Source organism: Rhinoderma darwinii (genome assembly GCF_050947455.1).
Source record: "Rhinoderma darwinii isolate aRhiDar2 chromosome 4 unlocalized genomic scaffold, aRhiDar2.hap1 SUPER_4_unloc_10, whole genome shotgun sequence".
Lineage (NCBI taxonomy): Eukaryota > Metazoa > Chordata > Amphibia > Anura > Rhinodermatidae > Rhinoderma > Rhinoderma darwinii.
In genome coordinates this window covers 874-17,946 of record NW_027461754.1, presented here as the reverse complement: position 1 = coordinate 17,946, position 17,073 = coordinate 874, and the positions used below count along the sequence as shown (strand labels likewise).

The 17,073-nt window shown below is 54.9% G+C and overlaps 1 protein-coding gene across 1 annotated transcript; it reads left to right on the top strand.

The window, feature by feature from the left end:
* Positions 1–951: 951 nt before the first annotated feature.
* On the top strand, positions 952–16,540 carry LOC142683595 (transmembrane protein 214-A-like; the record flags this gene model as incomplete). Its single annotated transcript, XM_075847442.1, has 16 exons — positions 952–1,190; positions 5,484–5,689; positions 6,934–7,084; positions 7,337–7,471; positions 8,123–8,205; positions 9,645–9,750; positions 10,190–10,271; positions 10,551–10,652; positions 10,932–11,073; positions 11,150–11,241; positions 11,356–11,404; positions 12,221–12,331; positions 14,550–14,667; positions 14,813–14,909; positions 15,144–15,312; positions 16,344–16,540. Coding segments are annotated over exons 1-16 (1,967 nt in total), but the record flags the coding sequence as incomplete, so codon positions are not given.
* Positions 16,541–17,073: the final 533 nt, after the last annotated feature.

Genomic DNA, 17,073 nt, shown 5'->3' with positions numbered 1-17,073 from the left:
TATTTTTAATAAAAACTAATTAGAAAGTTGCACCAAACACACTGATAGATATTTTTTTATTAAAAAACAAAAATGGCATAACTATATTGACGATTGAATGCCGGAAATCGCCCAACCCCGTGTCTTGTCCTCGCAGGCCGCGTCCACGGACCATACCATTCCATTGTGCAGACAGGGGTATTAAATATTTTTTCCCAGAATCCTTAGTTCTGCAGAATGCAAATTTTTTTGTCAGCACATTTTACGTCATATTCAATATTTGACGTTTTAAGTGAGGGGCGTGGCTAAGAAGTCATTAAACTTGACAATTTAAAGCGACCCTTCAGTCCAAATAAAAAAAATTGGACTATACACAGCAAATGAATAGTCAACCTACCCGCCGTCCCCCACCCCCTCCGACGTCATCGGCGCTGGTCGGATATAGTCATTTTTTTACTAGGAATGAAAGGTCCCTTTAAGAAGTGCAGAAATAACTGGCGTGCGTGCGTGCATGCCAGTCATGAGGCGGCGCGGGGTAGAATTGCGTCTAAAGTGTCGGACGAGAAACGCCAAAAAGATTATGCCGCATTGACATTGGGGACAATTGATGAAAACTACTTGTTACCCATAGCAACCAATCACAACACAGCTTTCATTTTTGAAGAGTGTTACAAGTAAGAAAACTGAACTGTGATTGGTCGCAGTTCTCCTGAATTCCCCCATTGACCATTACAATGATGACCGTCACCCGGTGCGCCTCACTTATCACACACCATGGAAATATCAGCACAAGGCAGCCATGACACTCGTCACTGCCGAAGGGGAAGCAGCTCCATAGCAACCGCTCGCAAACTTCCGCGTCATGTGACCAGTTATATGCCACTCCCCTTCCGCCGTCTCCAAGCTGACGTAATCCTAAACTAGCAAAGACGTGGCGCAGTCTGACGTAAAACCCCGCCGCCGGCTTCTTCTAGAGGGCACAGCCAATCAGAGAGAGCGACGTCACCTGTTCGAGGGAAGAGGCGGGGCTAGTGGTCGCCGGTTTACCGGAAGTGACGACGAGCTGTGAGCGCAGACATCAAACATGGCTTCCGGAGCTACTGGTGATGGCAAATGGAAAGTGGTCGGGAAAAGCAAGAAGAACGGAGATCGCAGGAGAGCGCTGGGGGAGAGCAACTTGCCTCCGAAAGTGGTCGTCATCACCGCGGGGGGTAAGTCGTCACTAGAGGTATCTTCTAACTACAAGTCCCATGATGCTCCAGGGCACGGCAGTTGAGTCTCTGCCTGTGTGGCGGGTATTCGGAATGCAGGGGAAGGGGGCGGCGGTCTCCATGGCTGCGCAGAAGTGCTGGGTTACCGGTAACGTCAATCTCTGCCAGGCAGGAGGCTGGTGGGACTTGTAGTTCTGTATTGGGAGGGAGAGTCCTATTGTAATCCGGGCACTGAAGAACTACAAGTCCCAGCGTCCCATCTCCTGGTGCTGCCTGGGTGTAATGACAGGACCACGTGCTCTGCCTGACAGGAGGCTGCTGGGACTTGTGGTTCTGACCCCCACTCAACCTCTGTCAGGCACGTCCTCCACTGTCTCCTCCCTCTGGACTACAAGTCCCAGCATGCTCTGCCAGTCAGCATAGAGGGGTGTGTTTTTGACTGTCCCTGTTATTTTGGCATATTACTGGAGGCTGCTGGGACTTGTAGTTGTACAGTGGCTGGTGGTGCAGCGTCTGTGTAAGGGGCTGTTCACACATGTCCGTTATCCCTGTCGGTTTCCCTCCGGCGTGTTGCAGAGAAGTCTGTAAGAAACTGATGCTAGAACGGATCCTGTAGCTTTCTATGGGATCTGTTGTGGCGCCGGATCCCGTGTTACGTGCAGCGTCTCTGTAAGCGGCCCCCTGTGAGGTCCGGCGCCATATCCCTATTGTATGGTCCATCGGATGAACGCCGGGTGCTGCCGCGAGCACACGGCCTGAACATTGCTGACGCTCTGGCCGGGGGTTCCCCAATGGCGCTATCTACAAATGAAACTCATGTGTGTTTAAAAAGGACAGTGAAAACTGCTGCAAAACGGGTCCCGGTCGGCTGTGAAAAACGGAAACACGGAATGGATGTAAAACGGCTGTCAAAAATGGACCAAGACACCCGGACCCTGTCTTGTGAATAGAAATAGGGGGCCTGGAGTCTGCGGGGGCGAGGAGGCTGTGGCGGGCAGGGAGGCTGCGGGGGTGAGGAGGCTGTGGCGGGCAGGGAGGCTGTGGCGGGAGGAGGGGGCGGGGACGAGCGGGCTGCGGCGGGACGGGGGCGGGGACGAGCGGGCTGTGGCGGGACGGGGGCGGGGAGTCTGCGGGGACGAGGAGGCTGCAGCGGGACGGGGAGTCTGCGGGGGCGAGGAGGCTGCAGCGGGATGGGGGCAGGGAGTCTGCGGGGATGGGGGCGAGGAGGCTGCAGCGGGATGGGGGCAGGGAGTCTGCGGGGGTGGGGAGTCTGCGGGCGCGGGGAGTCTGCGGGCGCGGGGAGTCTGCGGGCGCGGGGAGTCTGCGGGGACGAGGAGGAGGCTGCGGCGGGCCGGGGGCGGGGAGGCTGCGGGGGCGGGGAGTCTGCAGAGACGAGGAGGCTGTGGCGGGCCGGGGGTGGGGAGGCTGCAGGGACGAGGAGGCTGCGGCGGGCCGGGGGTGGGGAGGCTGCGGGGACGAGGAGGCTGCGGCGGGCCGGGCCGCTTCTCCCTGACGTTAGGGCTTTTGTTTGGCGTCTTTGCAGGTTCTCGGCTGCTCTGCAGGTCTGGGGGGAGGGCACAGCCGCCATCTTCTGGTCTCTCAGCCCCGGCCTCCACTCTGCACTGAATGACACAGAATATTACAATGTGTGCGTCAGACTTCAGTGTCGCGGAGGAGGAGGAGCCGGAGGAGGAGCCCTGACATATCCAAACTATCACAAACTCTGCACCACGCTGATAAAATTGCCACAATTTAACCCCCTAGATCAAGGGTCTCAATCTCTGCCGGGTACATGGGCCGCACATAGAAAAAACTACTACATTACTCTAATATTACATTATACATTCCGCTAACGACGCTCCGTTACTGTTTGTAGAGCAGATGGTGGTGACTTTCCTTACACAATGTGTGGCACGGGGCGGGGAAGTCTCCTCAGTGGTGACCCCCCCTGGCTGCCGCCTCCTCAGTGGTGAACCCCCCCCCTGGCTGCCGCCTCCTCAGTGGTGAACCCCCCCCCTGGCTGCCGCCCCCTCAGTGGTGAACCCCCCCCTGGCTGCCGCCCCCTCAGTGGCGAACCCCCCCCCCTGGCTGCCGCCCCCTCAGTGGTGAACCCCCCCCTGGCTGCCGCCCCCTCAGTGGCGAACCCCCCCCTGGCTGCCGCCCCCTCAGTGGCGAACCCCCCCCCTGGCTGCCGCCCCCTCAGTGGCGAACCCTCCCCCCTGGCTGCCGCCCCCTCAGTGGCGAACCCTCCCCCCTGGCTGCCGCCCCCTCAGTGGCGAACCCTCCCCCCTGGCTGCCGCCCCCTCAGTGGCGAACCCTCCCCCCTGGCTGCCGCCCCCTCAGTGGCGAACCCTCCCCCCTGGCTGCCGCCCCCTCAGTGGCGAACCCTCCCCCCTGGCTGCCGCCCCCTCAGTGGCGAACCCTCCCCCCTGGCTGCCGCCCCCTCAGTGGCGAACCCTCCCCCCTGGCTGCCGCCCCCTCAGTGGCGAACCCCCCCCCTGGCTGCCGCCTCCTCAGTGGTGAACCCCCCCCCTGGCTGCCGCCTCCTCAGTGGTGAACCCCCCCTGGCTGCCGCCCCCTCAGTGGCGAACCCCCCCCCTGGCTGCCGCCCCCTCAGTGGTGAACCCCCCCCTGGCTGCCGCCCCCTCAGTGGCGAACCCCCCCCTGGCTGCCGCCCCCTCAGTGGCGAACCCCCCCCCTGGCTGCCGCCCCCTCAGTGGCGAACCCTCCCCCCTGGCTGCCGCCCCCTCAGTGGCGAACCCTCCCCCCTGGCTGCCGCCCCCTCAGTGGCGAACCCTCCCCCCTGGCTGCCGCCTCCTCAGTGGTGAACCCCCCCCCCTGGCTGCCGCCCCCTCAGTGGTGACCCCCCCCCCTGGCTGCCGCCCCCTCAGTGGCGAACCCCCCCCTGGCTGCCGCCCCCTCAGTGGCGAACCCCCCCCCTGGCTGCCGCCCTCTCAGTGGCGAACCCTCCCCCTGGCTGCCGCCCCCTCAGTAACGAACCCCCCCCCTGGCTGCCGCCTCCTCAGTGGTGAACCCCCCCCCCTGGCTGCCGCCCCCTCAGTGGTGAACCCCCCCCTGGCTGCCGCCCCCTCAGTGGTGAACCCCCCCCTGGCTGCCGCCCCCTCAGTGGCGAACCCCCCCCCCCTGGCTGCCGCCCCCTCAGTGGCGAACCCTCCCCCCTGGCTGGCGCCCCCCTCAGTGGCGAACCCTCCCCCCTGGCTGCCGCCCCTTCAGTGGCGAACCCTCCCCCCTGGCTGCCGCCCCCTCAGTGGCGAACCCTCCCCCCTGGCTGCCGCCCCCTCAGTGGCGAGCCCTCCCCCCTGGCTGCCGCCCCCTCAGTGGCGAGCCCTCCCCCCTGGCTGCCGCCCCCTCAGTGGCGAACCCTCCCCCCTGGCTGCCGCCCCCTCAGTGGCGAACCCTCCCCCCTGGCTGCCGCCCCCTCAGTGGCGAACCCTCCCCCCTGGCTGCCGCCCCCTCAGTGGCGAACCCTCCCCCCCTGGCTGCCGCCCCCTCAGTGGCGAACCCTCCCCCCCTGGCTGCCGCCCCCTCAGTGGCGAACCCTCCCCCCCTGGCTGCCGCCCCCTCAGTGGCGAACCCCCCCCCCCTTGGCTGCCGCCCCCTCAGTGGCGAACCCCCCCCCCTTGGCTGCCGCCCCCTCAGTGGCGAACCCCCCCCCTTGGCTGCCGCCCCCTCAGTGGCGAACCCCCCCCCTTGGCTGCCGCCCCCTCAGTGGCGAACCCCCCCCCCCCTTGGCTGCCGCCCCCTCAGTGGTGAATCCCCCCACGCCTCCTCCTCAGTGGTGACCCCTCACCGCCTCCTCTTCAGTGGTGACCCCTCGCCTCCTCCTCCACTTCAGTGGTGACCCCTCGCCACCTCCTCCTCCTCCTCTTCAGTGGTGACCCCTCGCCGCCGCCTCCTCCTCCTCCTCTTCAGTGGTGACCCCTCGCCGCCGCCTCCTCCTCCTCCTCTTCAGTGGTGACCCCTCGCCGCCTCCTCCTCCTCCTCTTCAGTGGTGACCCCTCGCCGCTGCCTCCTCTTCAGTGGTGACCCCTCGCCGCCTCCTCCTCTTCAGTGGTGACCCCTCGCCGCCTCCTCCTCTTCAGTGGTGACCCCCCTCGCCGCCTCCTCCTCTTCAGTGGTGACCCCCCTCGCCGCCTCCTCCTCTTCAGTGGTGACCCCCCTCGCCGCCTCCTCCTCCTCAGTGGTGACCCCCTCGCCGCCTCCTCCTCCTCAGTGGTGACCCCTCGCCGCCTCCTCCTCCTCAGTGGTGACCCCTCGTCTCGTGTATTGCAGTTCCCATCCAGCCGTCAGTCTATGAGCTGGGCTTCGAGAAGATGATGAAGAAGCAGAACAAGGAGCAGGTTCCTCCCCGCAGCAGCTCAGAGCCCCAGACCAAGAAGCCGCAGCCGCCAAGCAAGAGCGCAAAGAAGACGTCTTCAGGGGGGAGCAGCTCCTCTGCTCCGGGGAGACATGCCACGCTGGAGGAGGCCCTGCGGGCGGTGAGTGTCAGCAACATGTAACCTCTCCTCCTGAGCTACATCATGTTCTACTCCACTCACATCCAGAGCAGCACTCACCACACCGCTGTTACATCGTGTATACTCCACTCACATCCAGAGCAGCACTCGTTACATCGTGTATACTCCACTCACATCCAGAGCAGCACTCGTTACATCGTGTATACTCCACTCACATCCAGAGCACCACTCACCACACCACTGTTACCCTTATAAATACTCCACTCACATCCAGAGCAGCACTCACCACACCACTGTTACATCGTGTATACTCCACTCACATCCAGAGCAGCACTCACCACACCACTGTTACATCGTGTATACTCCACTCACATCCAGAGCAGCACTCACCACACCGCTGTTACATCGTGTATACTCCACTCACATCCAGAGCAGCACTCACCACACCGCTGTTACATCGTGTATACTCCACTCACATCCAGAGCAGCACTCGCCACACCACTGTTACCCTTATAAATACTCCACTCACATCCAGAGCAGCACTCGCCACACCACTGTTACATCGTGTATACTCCACTCACATCCAGAGCAGCACTCGCCACACCACTGTTACATCGTGTATACTCCACTCCCTTCCAGAGCAGCACTCACCACACCGCTGTTACCCTTATATATATACTCCACTCACATCCAGAGCTGCACTCACCACACCGCTGTTACCCTTATATATACACTCCACTCACATCCAGAGCTGCACTCACCACACCGCTGTTACATCGTGTATACTCCACTCACATCCAGAGCAGCACTCACCACACCACTGTTACCCTTATATATACACTCCACTCACATCCAGAGCTGCACTCGCCACACGCCTATTACATCTTGTATACTCCAGTCCCATCCAGAGCAGCACTTATTCACACCACTGTTACCTCATGTTATACTCCACTCACATCCAGGTCTGCTGTTACGTGATGTCTTCTACTCCAGTCACCTTCCATTCTGCCGTGGTTTTTATTATGTGCAGTATCTCACCTCTTGTACAACATCCGTACTGCAGTCAGATGTAGAGATACACGTCATCTCCGATGATGCAGCGCAGCCGAGTGTTCGTGCATTACCTGAAAGAGCGCCATGTTAGTGGGAAGTGTCAGCAGAATGGCCGATTCCATGTGGCAGCCAGCAGTATTGCGAGTGCAGCTCTGGATGTGACTGGAGTAGACGGGCCGGCTATAAACGTTGCGGTTACTTTTTCTCTGCAGCTGAACCTGTCGGATCTTCAGAGGGAGATGGAGAGGAGTCAGAGTATGTTTCCCGAGAACCCCCAAATCTGGGTGAAGGACCTGGCGGGCTACCTGAACGACAAGCTGCAGACCCCCAAGAACGAGGCGGTGCCGAGCCAGCAGTCCCACGGTCAGTCACGTGACTCCCCCCCCCCCCCCCCGCTGGTTTTTAGGGAGAACCTGCCGTTCAGTACAGGGGAGACATTCTGCTGCACTGCGTACGATCTGCGGCTACGAGGTCTGCTGCACCTGTGGCTTGCGGCAATGTTCTGCTCCCCACAGTGACCTCTTTGGCGGGTGCAGAGCAACACAAGGGTGGGACGTCCCACAGGTGGAGCAGGGTTTATTGTATCGTATATAACGCTGTTCCCTCTCCGCTCAGATTATCCCTACTGCCTGGTGAATAAGGAGCTGAAGGGCGTCATCCGTTCCCTGCTGGTGAAGACGTCCTCGGAGCTGGAGATGTTTGTGGACCACTGTATATTCTCAATGCTGCAAGAGCTGGATAAACCCACAGGTAACGCCCGACCGAGGAGACGCCGCTCAACACTGCACTCCACATGCATTCTCCTCTGCTCTAGTTACATCCGGAGCTGTTTCCTTGATGTTTAAGATCAGCTAGCATCTCTAACAGCTTAGCAGAGCCCACAACATGGACCTGCTGTATTGCACTATGGGAGGTGTCGGAGGGGGCGTGGCTTTGTGTATGACTTAGTGGAGAGGTTCCTGGCTTTGTATGACTTGGTGGAGAGGGCGTGGCTTTGTGTATGACTTGGTGGAGGGGGCGTGGCTTTGTGTATGACTTGGTGGAGGGGGCGTGGCTTTGTGTATGCCTTGGTGGAGGGGGCGTGGCTTTGTGTATGACTTGTGGAGGGGGCGTGGCTTTGTGTATGACTTGTGGAGGGGGCGTGGCTTTGTGTATGACTTGGTGGAGGGACGTGGCTTTGTGTATGACTTGGTGGAGAGGGCGTGGCTTTTGTATGACTTGGTGGAGGGGGCGTGGCTTTGTGTATGACTTGGTGGAGGGGGCGTGGCTTAGTATGTTGTCATGATGGCCGCTGGCTCGTGAGCAGGCTGCAGGGTGGTGTCAGGCTGCTGCTGGTCCTCGCTGACTGTGTAGTGACTAGTGTCTGCCGTTCCCTCTCATAACTTTCTCTTTTGTAAACAGCGCAATCAGTCCACGGCTACCGGATCTGTATCCAGGCCATTCTACTGGACAAGCCCAAAACCGTAACCGTTAACTTAAAGAAGGTAATAACGAGCGCTCTCTGTTATCTGCCGGGGGTGGGGCCAGGCTATGCTCTCGTCCGCAGCGGGAGGTGCTGGATAGTTTAAAGGAGTTGTCCAGAAAACCCATCATCATCCACCCAATTATAGAAGAGCGGTGACGTAGAGCGTCTCTCTGGAGGAACCGTCCTGTATTACACAGACAACACTATGAATGGATAAACTGTAATGCTTTATTTCTCCTCTGGTAGCGCTGCAGGGAAACTGAGCACTTACTGCCAGGTTTCCCAACAGATCACAGCTGATCGCTGGGGGTCCCAGTAGGGGGAGACTTTGTAATCTGCTTATTGTGAAGGGACTTTCTAACAAGTAGGGACTGTCCAGAGTGGAGCGTTCACTGTCTCATGTCGTCCTGATCTCTCCGGAAGGTTCCCGAGTAATAAAATATTAGACCGCTGCTCAGTCCAGTGTATTATGTGGCGTCCTGTAGGATCATGTAAGGATCTCCCCAGCCAATCATCTCTGCCTCTCCCTGCAGTGGGGAGGAGTTTACATCCGGCCTGTGTCATGCTGCATGCTGCTGCACAGGACGGTCCGCTGCCTCTCCCTGCAGTGGGGAGGAGTTTACATCCGGCCTGTGTCATGCTGCATGCTGCTGCACAGGACGGTCCGCTGCCTCTCCTGGGCCTTACATCTCATCTGCAGCGTCTTTCTCATAGTTTGGAATAATCTCCATAATTTTATGCTGTGAAAATGGAGAATATTGTGCCAGCGATCCAATGACCACGGGTGCCAGGGGGAATAACCGGAATAAAATAGCGAACCAAACATCACAAACCAAAAAAATTAAAATACATTTAAACAAAGTGATCAAAAAGTCCAAGTGGTACAGCGACGTCGGTCCTTAAGGGGTTAAAGGGTCGGTCCGGTCCCCACAAGTCCATGTCTTCTCCTCCGGACAGGCCGTCAATATCTAACCGGTCGCGGTCCAACGTTGCGTGTAAGAATTGCGCACGTATTTGGTATGGCTGAGGTCGGCAGAGGACGAGGTCACCAAATATATATTGGGGTGTTCCCCCGGTGGCTCCACGTGTCAATCAACCGCTCCTCAAATCACATTCACCTTTTTTATTTTTCCGTTTTTTTTTTTTTCTTCCTCTATTTTATAAAAAAAATAAAAGTGAATGTTCTTGATGATTTTTCCCACATCGAGGCCGGGACGTTCTGAAATCGCAGTTTTTCCTGTTTTATCCCATAAAGGATTTTCCAGTACAATAAATTGAGGCGTGAAAAACGACAACTCGTCCCGCAAAAAAACTCGTCCTCCGGCGGCCGCGGGGAAATAATAATGTGACGGCTTCTGGACGGTGGGGAGGAAAAAATGTCATATTGTCTGCGTCTCCTGTGTTCAGCTGGTCACAAGTCCGGGACCCCCCTCTTAAGTTTGTGTTTCTCCTCCTCAGTACCTGGACATGCTGCGGGCTCAGCAGAACCGGCCGGTACGGTGTCTGGCCATGATGTGGGCTGTGGGACAGGCTGGATACGCTGACCTAACTGAGGGACTGAAAGGTGGGTGCACGGAGCACTGTCGGGGTGCTGCACCTCCTGGCTCCCTCGTTCTCATGGGTGCACGGAGCACTGTCGGGGTGCTGCACCTCCTGGCTCCCTCGTTCTCATGGGTGCGCGGTGTCGGGGTGCTGCACCTCCCCGGCTCCCTCGTTCTCATGGGTGCGCGGTGTCGGCGTGCTGCACCTCCCCGGCTCCCTCGTTCTCATGGGTGCGCGGTGTCGGGGTGCTGCACCTCCCTCGTTCTCATGGCTGCGCGTTATCGGGGTGCTGCACCTCCCTCGTTCTCATGGCTGCGCGTTGTCGGGGTGCTGCACCTCCCTCGTTCTCATGGCTGCTTGGTGTCGGGGTGCTGCGGCTCCCTCGTTCTCATGGCTGCGCGTTGTCGGGGTGCTGCACCTCCCTCGTTATCAGAACTGACGCTCTTTTCTTGTGGTTGCAGTGTGGCTCGGCCTCATGTTTCCAGTGCTGGGGATCAAGTCTCTCTCGCCCTACGCCATATCCTATCTGGACCGTCTCCTGCTGTAAGTCCTCTGCTGCCCCCTGCTGGTTATAATGGGGGGAGATATTGATGTATTGTCAGGGCATGCTGGGAGTTGCAGTTCACAACAGTAAGAAATCCACTTGTGTCTATATACGAACGCTATGTCTGGCGGCAGCCTGGGGGTCATGTGACCTCATCCATTTACTTTGGCTGCTACACAGGCGCCGTACTTGCTGCAAGGCCACGCCCCTTTCGGATTTGCAAACAATATTACGCAGTGATCTCTCCGCCTCTGACGTTTCACGGCTTCCTCTCGTAGGGTGCACTCTAATCTCACCAAAGGATTCGGCATGATCGGACCTAAGGACTTCTTCCCGCTCCTGGACTTCGCATTTATGCCGAACAACTCGCTGTCCTCCAGGTATGAAGATCTGAGAGAAAGAGGCATCAGGCTGGCGAGGATGATGGGGATGTAATACGGAGTATGAGCCCCCAGGTGGCAGCACCTGGCGTCTCTCTCCTGCGCCCCCTGCTGGTTCTTAGTCTTTACACCCGCTGCATTGTGGAGGATGTAGTGTGTACATCTTATATGTATGGAGGAAGCTCCACTGTATGCTCCCAGGTCCGTGTCCTCCACCACAGGGGGCGCTGTAGTGTCACATTCCCGTGGTGAGCTCTCTGTAATGTTCTTGTGTTACAGTCAGCAGGAGCAGCTCCGGGACTTGTACCCCAGGCTGAAGGTTCTGGCGTTCGGAGCGACCCCGGAGAGCACGCTGCACACCTACTTCCCTTCCTTCCTGTCCAGAGCCACCCCAAACTGCCCCGGGGTCATGAGGAAAGAGGTACGCAGCCAGAACCGGGCCCGGCAGTGTGCGGTGCGCACGCGGCACTGACGGCAGCTCCTTCTTTATTTTCCAGCTTCTCCACAGTCTCTATGAATGTCTGAACCTCGACCCTCTCAGCTTCAGCGTGTGGCGGCAGCTCTACACCAAGCACCTGTCACAGTCCAGGTGAGTGCGAGGGGCCACGGACCCCCTCTCGCCCTGTCGAGGGGCCCCCACTTACCCTGGTTTTTTTTTTAATCATTTTTTTGTGACTCCGTTTTGCGCCGTCTTGTTTTCCAGTTTACTCCTGCAGCATCTGGTCAAATCCTGGGACACGACGTCTAAGCCGGTGAGTTAACCCTCGCTGTACTGCAGCCTCGTATTCAGTGTAGGATCGTGCTGAACCTCGACTGTCGACGTGTCCCTTAAAGGGGTATTCTCAGCCGAGACATTTGTGGCATATCCACAGATCGTGAGAACGAGGGTCCTATGGCACCACCGCCCCCACGCCAGCTCCGTACATCCACGTTCACTCGTACAGTGGGTCCCGAGTGCCCCCCCAACTATGACATCCATATACCCTTATGAAACAGGGGGTTGTCTTCTATTTTTCATCGTTGCAATGTGTCAGTACGAGCGATCACCCTGAAGTCCAGCACTGGAGAGGGATTTATGTTGTGATCGCTCACAGAGGATGGTCTACACTGACCCATTGTGACAAGCCCTCAGCTGTGTAAGCAAGAAAGGGTCGGGAGGGGTTATGAGCCTCTGAATGCATTGCAAAATGTTCCCAATTCACTGACATCAAGCAGGCATCTTCAAAATGGTGAGCGATTTCAATAACCAAGTCTACGCTGATGTTTATACATCGTTACCGCACAGCTAAGCAAACCGAAATCATCCGCGGCCCCGTCACCAAAGGGGAAACTAAAACCTGCTCCTCCTCTTACTACTTATGCTCTTGACTGATACGGAGGTTCATCATCGCCGTATACGGGAGACTTAGTGGATAGATTTTCGCCTTGAATTATTTGGATTGTTTTGAATTTAAAAAGTGAGGAAAAAAAATCAAATAAAATCGTCTGATTATCGAGGAGAAATCTGTGAAACAGGCGGTGAACGTCCCCGTGGTCACCAGTCGGTTAATGACTTGTTCGTCTTTCAGATGAGGAAGTCTGTGATGGAGACGGTGCAGTCGTTCCGCGTGACCAATGAAGAATTCTCGAAAAAGGCGCCAAATTCAAGGGAGATGGGACAGTGCGAATCTGCGTGTCAGGTAAGAGCTCCGCGTGTTATACAGGTTCACCTCCTCCTCCTCCTCACACCACAAGACGATCAAGATCTACTCTGCAGAAGGAGCTGGCGCTGCCCAGAGTCCCATCAATATCCAGCGCGCCGCTCCTTATACATTATATTATCCTGTACTGATCCTGTATTATACTCCGGAGCTGCACTCACTATTCTGCTGGTGGAGTCACTGTGTACATACATTACTTATCCTGTACTGATCCTGAGTTACATCCTGTATTATACTCCAGAGCTACACTCACTATTCTGCTGGTGGAGTCACTGTGTACATACATTACTTATCCTGTACTGATCCTGAGTTACATCCTGTATTATACTCCAGAGCTGCACTCACTATTCTGCTGGTGGAGTCACTGTGTACATACATTACATGACTTATCCTGTACTGATCCTGAGTTACATCCTGTATTATACTCCAGAGCTGCACTCACTATTCTGCTGGTGGAGTCACTGTGTACATACATTACATTACTTATCCTGTACTGATCCTGAGTTACATCCTGTATTATACTCCAGAGCTGCACTCACTATTCTGCTGGTGGTGTCACTGTGTACATACATTACTTATCCTGTACTGATCCTGAGTTACATCCTGTATTATACTCCAGAGCTGCACTCACTATTCTGCTGGTGGAGTCACTGTGTACATACATTACATTACTTATCCTGTACTGATCCTGAGTTACATCCTGTATTATACTCCGGAGCTGCACTCACTATTCTGCTGGTGGAGTCACTGTGTACATACATTACTTATCCTGTACTGATCCTGAGTTACATCCTGTATTATACTCCAGAGCTGCACTCACTATTCTGCTGGTGGAGTCACTGTGTACATACATTACATTACTTATCCTGTACTGATCCTGAGTTACATCCTGTATTATACTCCAGAGCTGCACTCACTATTCTGCTGGTGGAGTCACTGTGTACATACATTACATTACTTATCCTGTACTGATCCTGAGTTACATCCTGTATTATACTCCAGAGCTGCACTCACTATTCTGCTGGTGGAGTCACTGTGTATATACATTACTTATCCTGTACTGATCCTGAGTTACATCCTGTATTATACTCCAGAGCTGCACTCACTATTCTACTGGTGGAGTCACTGTGTACATACATTACATTACTTATCCTGTACTGATCCTGAGTTACATCCTGTATTATACTCCGGAGCTGCACTCACTATTCTGCTGGTGGAGTCACTGTGTACATACATTACTTATCCTGTACTGATCCTGAGTTACATCCTGTATTATACTCCAGAGCTGCACTCACTATTCTGCTGGTGGAGTCACTGTGTACATACATTACATTACTTATCCTGTACTGATCCTGAGTTACATCCTGTATTATACTCCAGAGCTGCACTCACTATTCTGCTGGTGGAGTCACTGTGTACATACATTACTTATCCTGTACTGATCCTGAGTTACATCCTGTATTATACTCCAGAGCTGCAGTCACTATTCTGCTGGTGAAGTCACTGTGTACATACATTACATTACTTATCCTGTACTGATCCTGAGTTACATCCTGTATTATACTCCAGAGCTGCAGTCACTATTCTGCTGGTGGAGTCACTGTGTACACACATTACTTATCCTGTACTGATCCTGAGTTATATCCTGTATTATACTCCAGAGCTGCACTCACTATTCTGCTGGTGGTGTCACTGTGTACATACATTACTTATCCTGTACTGATCCTGAGTTATATCCTGTATTATACTCCAGAGCTGCACTCACTATTCTGCTGGTGGTGTCACTGTGTACATACATTACATTACTTATCCTGTACTGATCCTGAGTTACATCCTGTATTATACTCCAGAGCTGCAGTCACTATTCTGCTGGTGGAGTCACTGTGTACATACATTACATTACTTATCCTGTACTGATCCTGAGTTACATCCTGTATTATACTCCAGAGCTGCACTCACTATTCTAGGGACTTAAGATTGGCAGTTTCCTGCCTCCGGTCAGCGCTGCATGTAGCACGTGATATATTAGGCAGCTCTCAGCACCCCAGGACTCCGGTGTGAGGGGCTGTACAGATCCTGCTGGTGTAGTTCTTTAGGCCCAGTCCTCCTCCGCAGGTCCCCGCTCATCAGTCACTGGGAGGCGGGAGACCTTGTTCCAGTCTTCTTGACACATTGATCTTTGTGGTATTTTCTTCAGTCTCTCCTGAAGAAGATGAAGGGACGAGGAATTCCCTGGTTCCGGATTTTCCTGGTCGCCCTCGTATTCACAGCCGGGTTTGTGATCCATGACATTCGGACGCACGGATCATTCCAAGGTCAGTGATATACAGGCGGGGGGTGGGGCTGCTGGAATTGGACCTGGTCGGTAGAACCGGTGCTTTAATGGTCCTGGTGGAGATAATGACACGACCCTGCAGCTGTGAAGCCATGCAGACGATCATCCCTTGTTTGTGATTTCAGCTTCTTCCACGGCCGGCGCGCTGCAGCAGACGGGGCTCCTGACCCTCTCCCACCAGGCATGGAGCAAAGGCTGTTTTTTCGCTCAGCAGTGTCACAGGTGAGCCCCTTATAATGAAGTGCGTAAGAATGGATGTCCCGCTCCGACCTGTGCGGTAATGGAAGCTGCGGCCTAATGCTCCTTCCCCCAGAAGCCGTGCCATGCTACCCCTAGTTCTCCTGTCCCCGTACCCGTGTAGTATTACATACCAGGTCCCATGTAATTCCTGCATGCATCACCTCTTCCCCAGTCCCGTGGACGTGCGCAGTAACTGCTTGTGACATTACTCCGCAGCTGGCTAGAGCGCAACGTTCCGGTGTATTACTCTCAGGCGGTGGAAGTGCTGGGACCGGTCCTGGAGATGTTATGGGAGAAGAGTCGGGACGGATTTACACTGGTGACACAGAAGTGTTCCACACAGCTGACCTACATGAGGGACAATCTACCGTGGTTTATTGAATGGGTAAGGAGCGCGGAGAAGTACGTCGAGGGTTAAAGGGGAACTCCATCCACAAAGGGGCTACAGAGGAGGTATCGCGTGTAGCTAGAACATAATTGTTATCTCCGCTATGAAGCTAGACGGGAAACCTCTACTACAAGTCTCGCTGTCCGTGGTCATGTGGTTGATGTTGCTCTGATTGGCCGTCCGGGGATCTGGGCCGAGGTGGAGTCCTTATGAGAATTTAGGATTTGGGTCAATTGATAAACTACCGATCTTTATATACGAGGGTCAGAAGCCATCTTGGGTTGTATCGTCTCTTGTGGTGTTTGTGTCGGGATCGGTGAGACTTGTGGTCGTTTCTCTGCTCGTTTTATAGACCTTTTTAGTCTCTTATTTGTACAACTCTAGTGGATTTTTGTAAGGGGTAACTCCGCACACGGCACACCATGAGCCTGTTACTTTATCCGCCAGATCTCCGTCTAATCCGGTGAACCTGACATCCTTCAGTGGCGGCAAGCACAGAATGAGAGGTTGTCACAGCCCCGCCCCTTTACGCTAGCCTCATGGAAATGCATCGTAATGTTAACATCTTTATTAATAATTATAGGAGAACTCCACCCACAACTATAAAGTGATTCTCCACCTATTAACTTCAAGTCGTTTTTGGGTCAAACATTCTGCGCTGATTGATTTCTTAATATATCTTTATAACGGCCGGAGCTTGTTTTATTCTTTCTGACAGAGCGCCAAATCCACTTCATAGACTGCCTGCAGCCACCACCAGGGGGAGCTCCCTGCAGATAGTTATTGTGCTCAATGTTTATCCAGTATGCGGTGAGCTCCCCCTAGTGGCGGCTGCAGAATATTGTCATTTAACCTCCTACCTATGCAAGGGATTTGGAGCTTTCTGTCTGATTTTAATATTCAGCCCAGAATGTCGCCCATATAAAGAAGTTCGCTTTATTATTGGGACCTGTCGGAGGAGACGAGCGGCTCGTTATTATATCGGATTGCCTAGTCCCTGTGTAACCTGCCGTCCATTGTCCCGACAGCTCCAGTCCCAGATCCCGGATTCGGTCTTCCAGCTGCTGGAGTACCTGAGAGAACTGCTCGTCCTTCTCTACCACAATTACTTCCTGCCCGCGGTGCGGCACTGTGAGGATGCCCTACAGATGGCGTGGCAGCGATACGTGGACTCATGCAAGTACGTAACCCTGCCCCCGCATCACACGTATTCACGTCTCCCATAGTGAGCCCAAACCAAAAACATGATATTCTGGGGGGGGGGGGGGGGGCAGCTCAGCTGCTGTTTTTATGGCTCTCCCCTTTTATAGTCCGTGTTCATCTTGTGTGCCTACAAGTGTCAGTGATTCCCTATAGGGGGCGTAGCCATCACATGCGACCATTGGTATTGCTGTTCCTCTGTTATTCCTCCTAGAAATAAATTAATACATTGACAACTGGGTGTCAGTCTGTGTAGGGACACCCTCAGCTGGTATGTCCAATCAGTGCTGGCAGAGTGAGACCAGGGGGATGGTAACTCCCAAATGTTAATTTATTCGTACATTTCTAGGAGGAATAACAGAGGAATGGCACAACGTAGAGCTCTAAGAAAAGATGTTCCGGAATGTATTTCATCTGGAATATTTTGGGGTCTTTAGTAAAGCAGATATGTCAGGAGAGGCACAATCCTAACTTTTAGCGCCCCTCGCTGGCTATATTTTTTTTCCGGGTGGCAAACTCTTCCCTTTAAGGGGTTGTCCCACAAAACACAAGATAGGG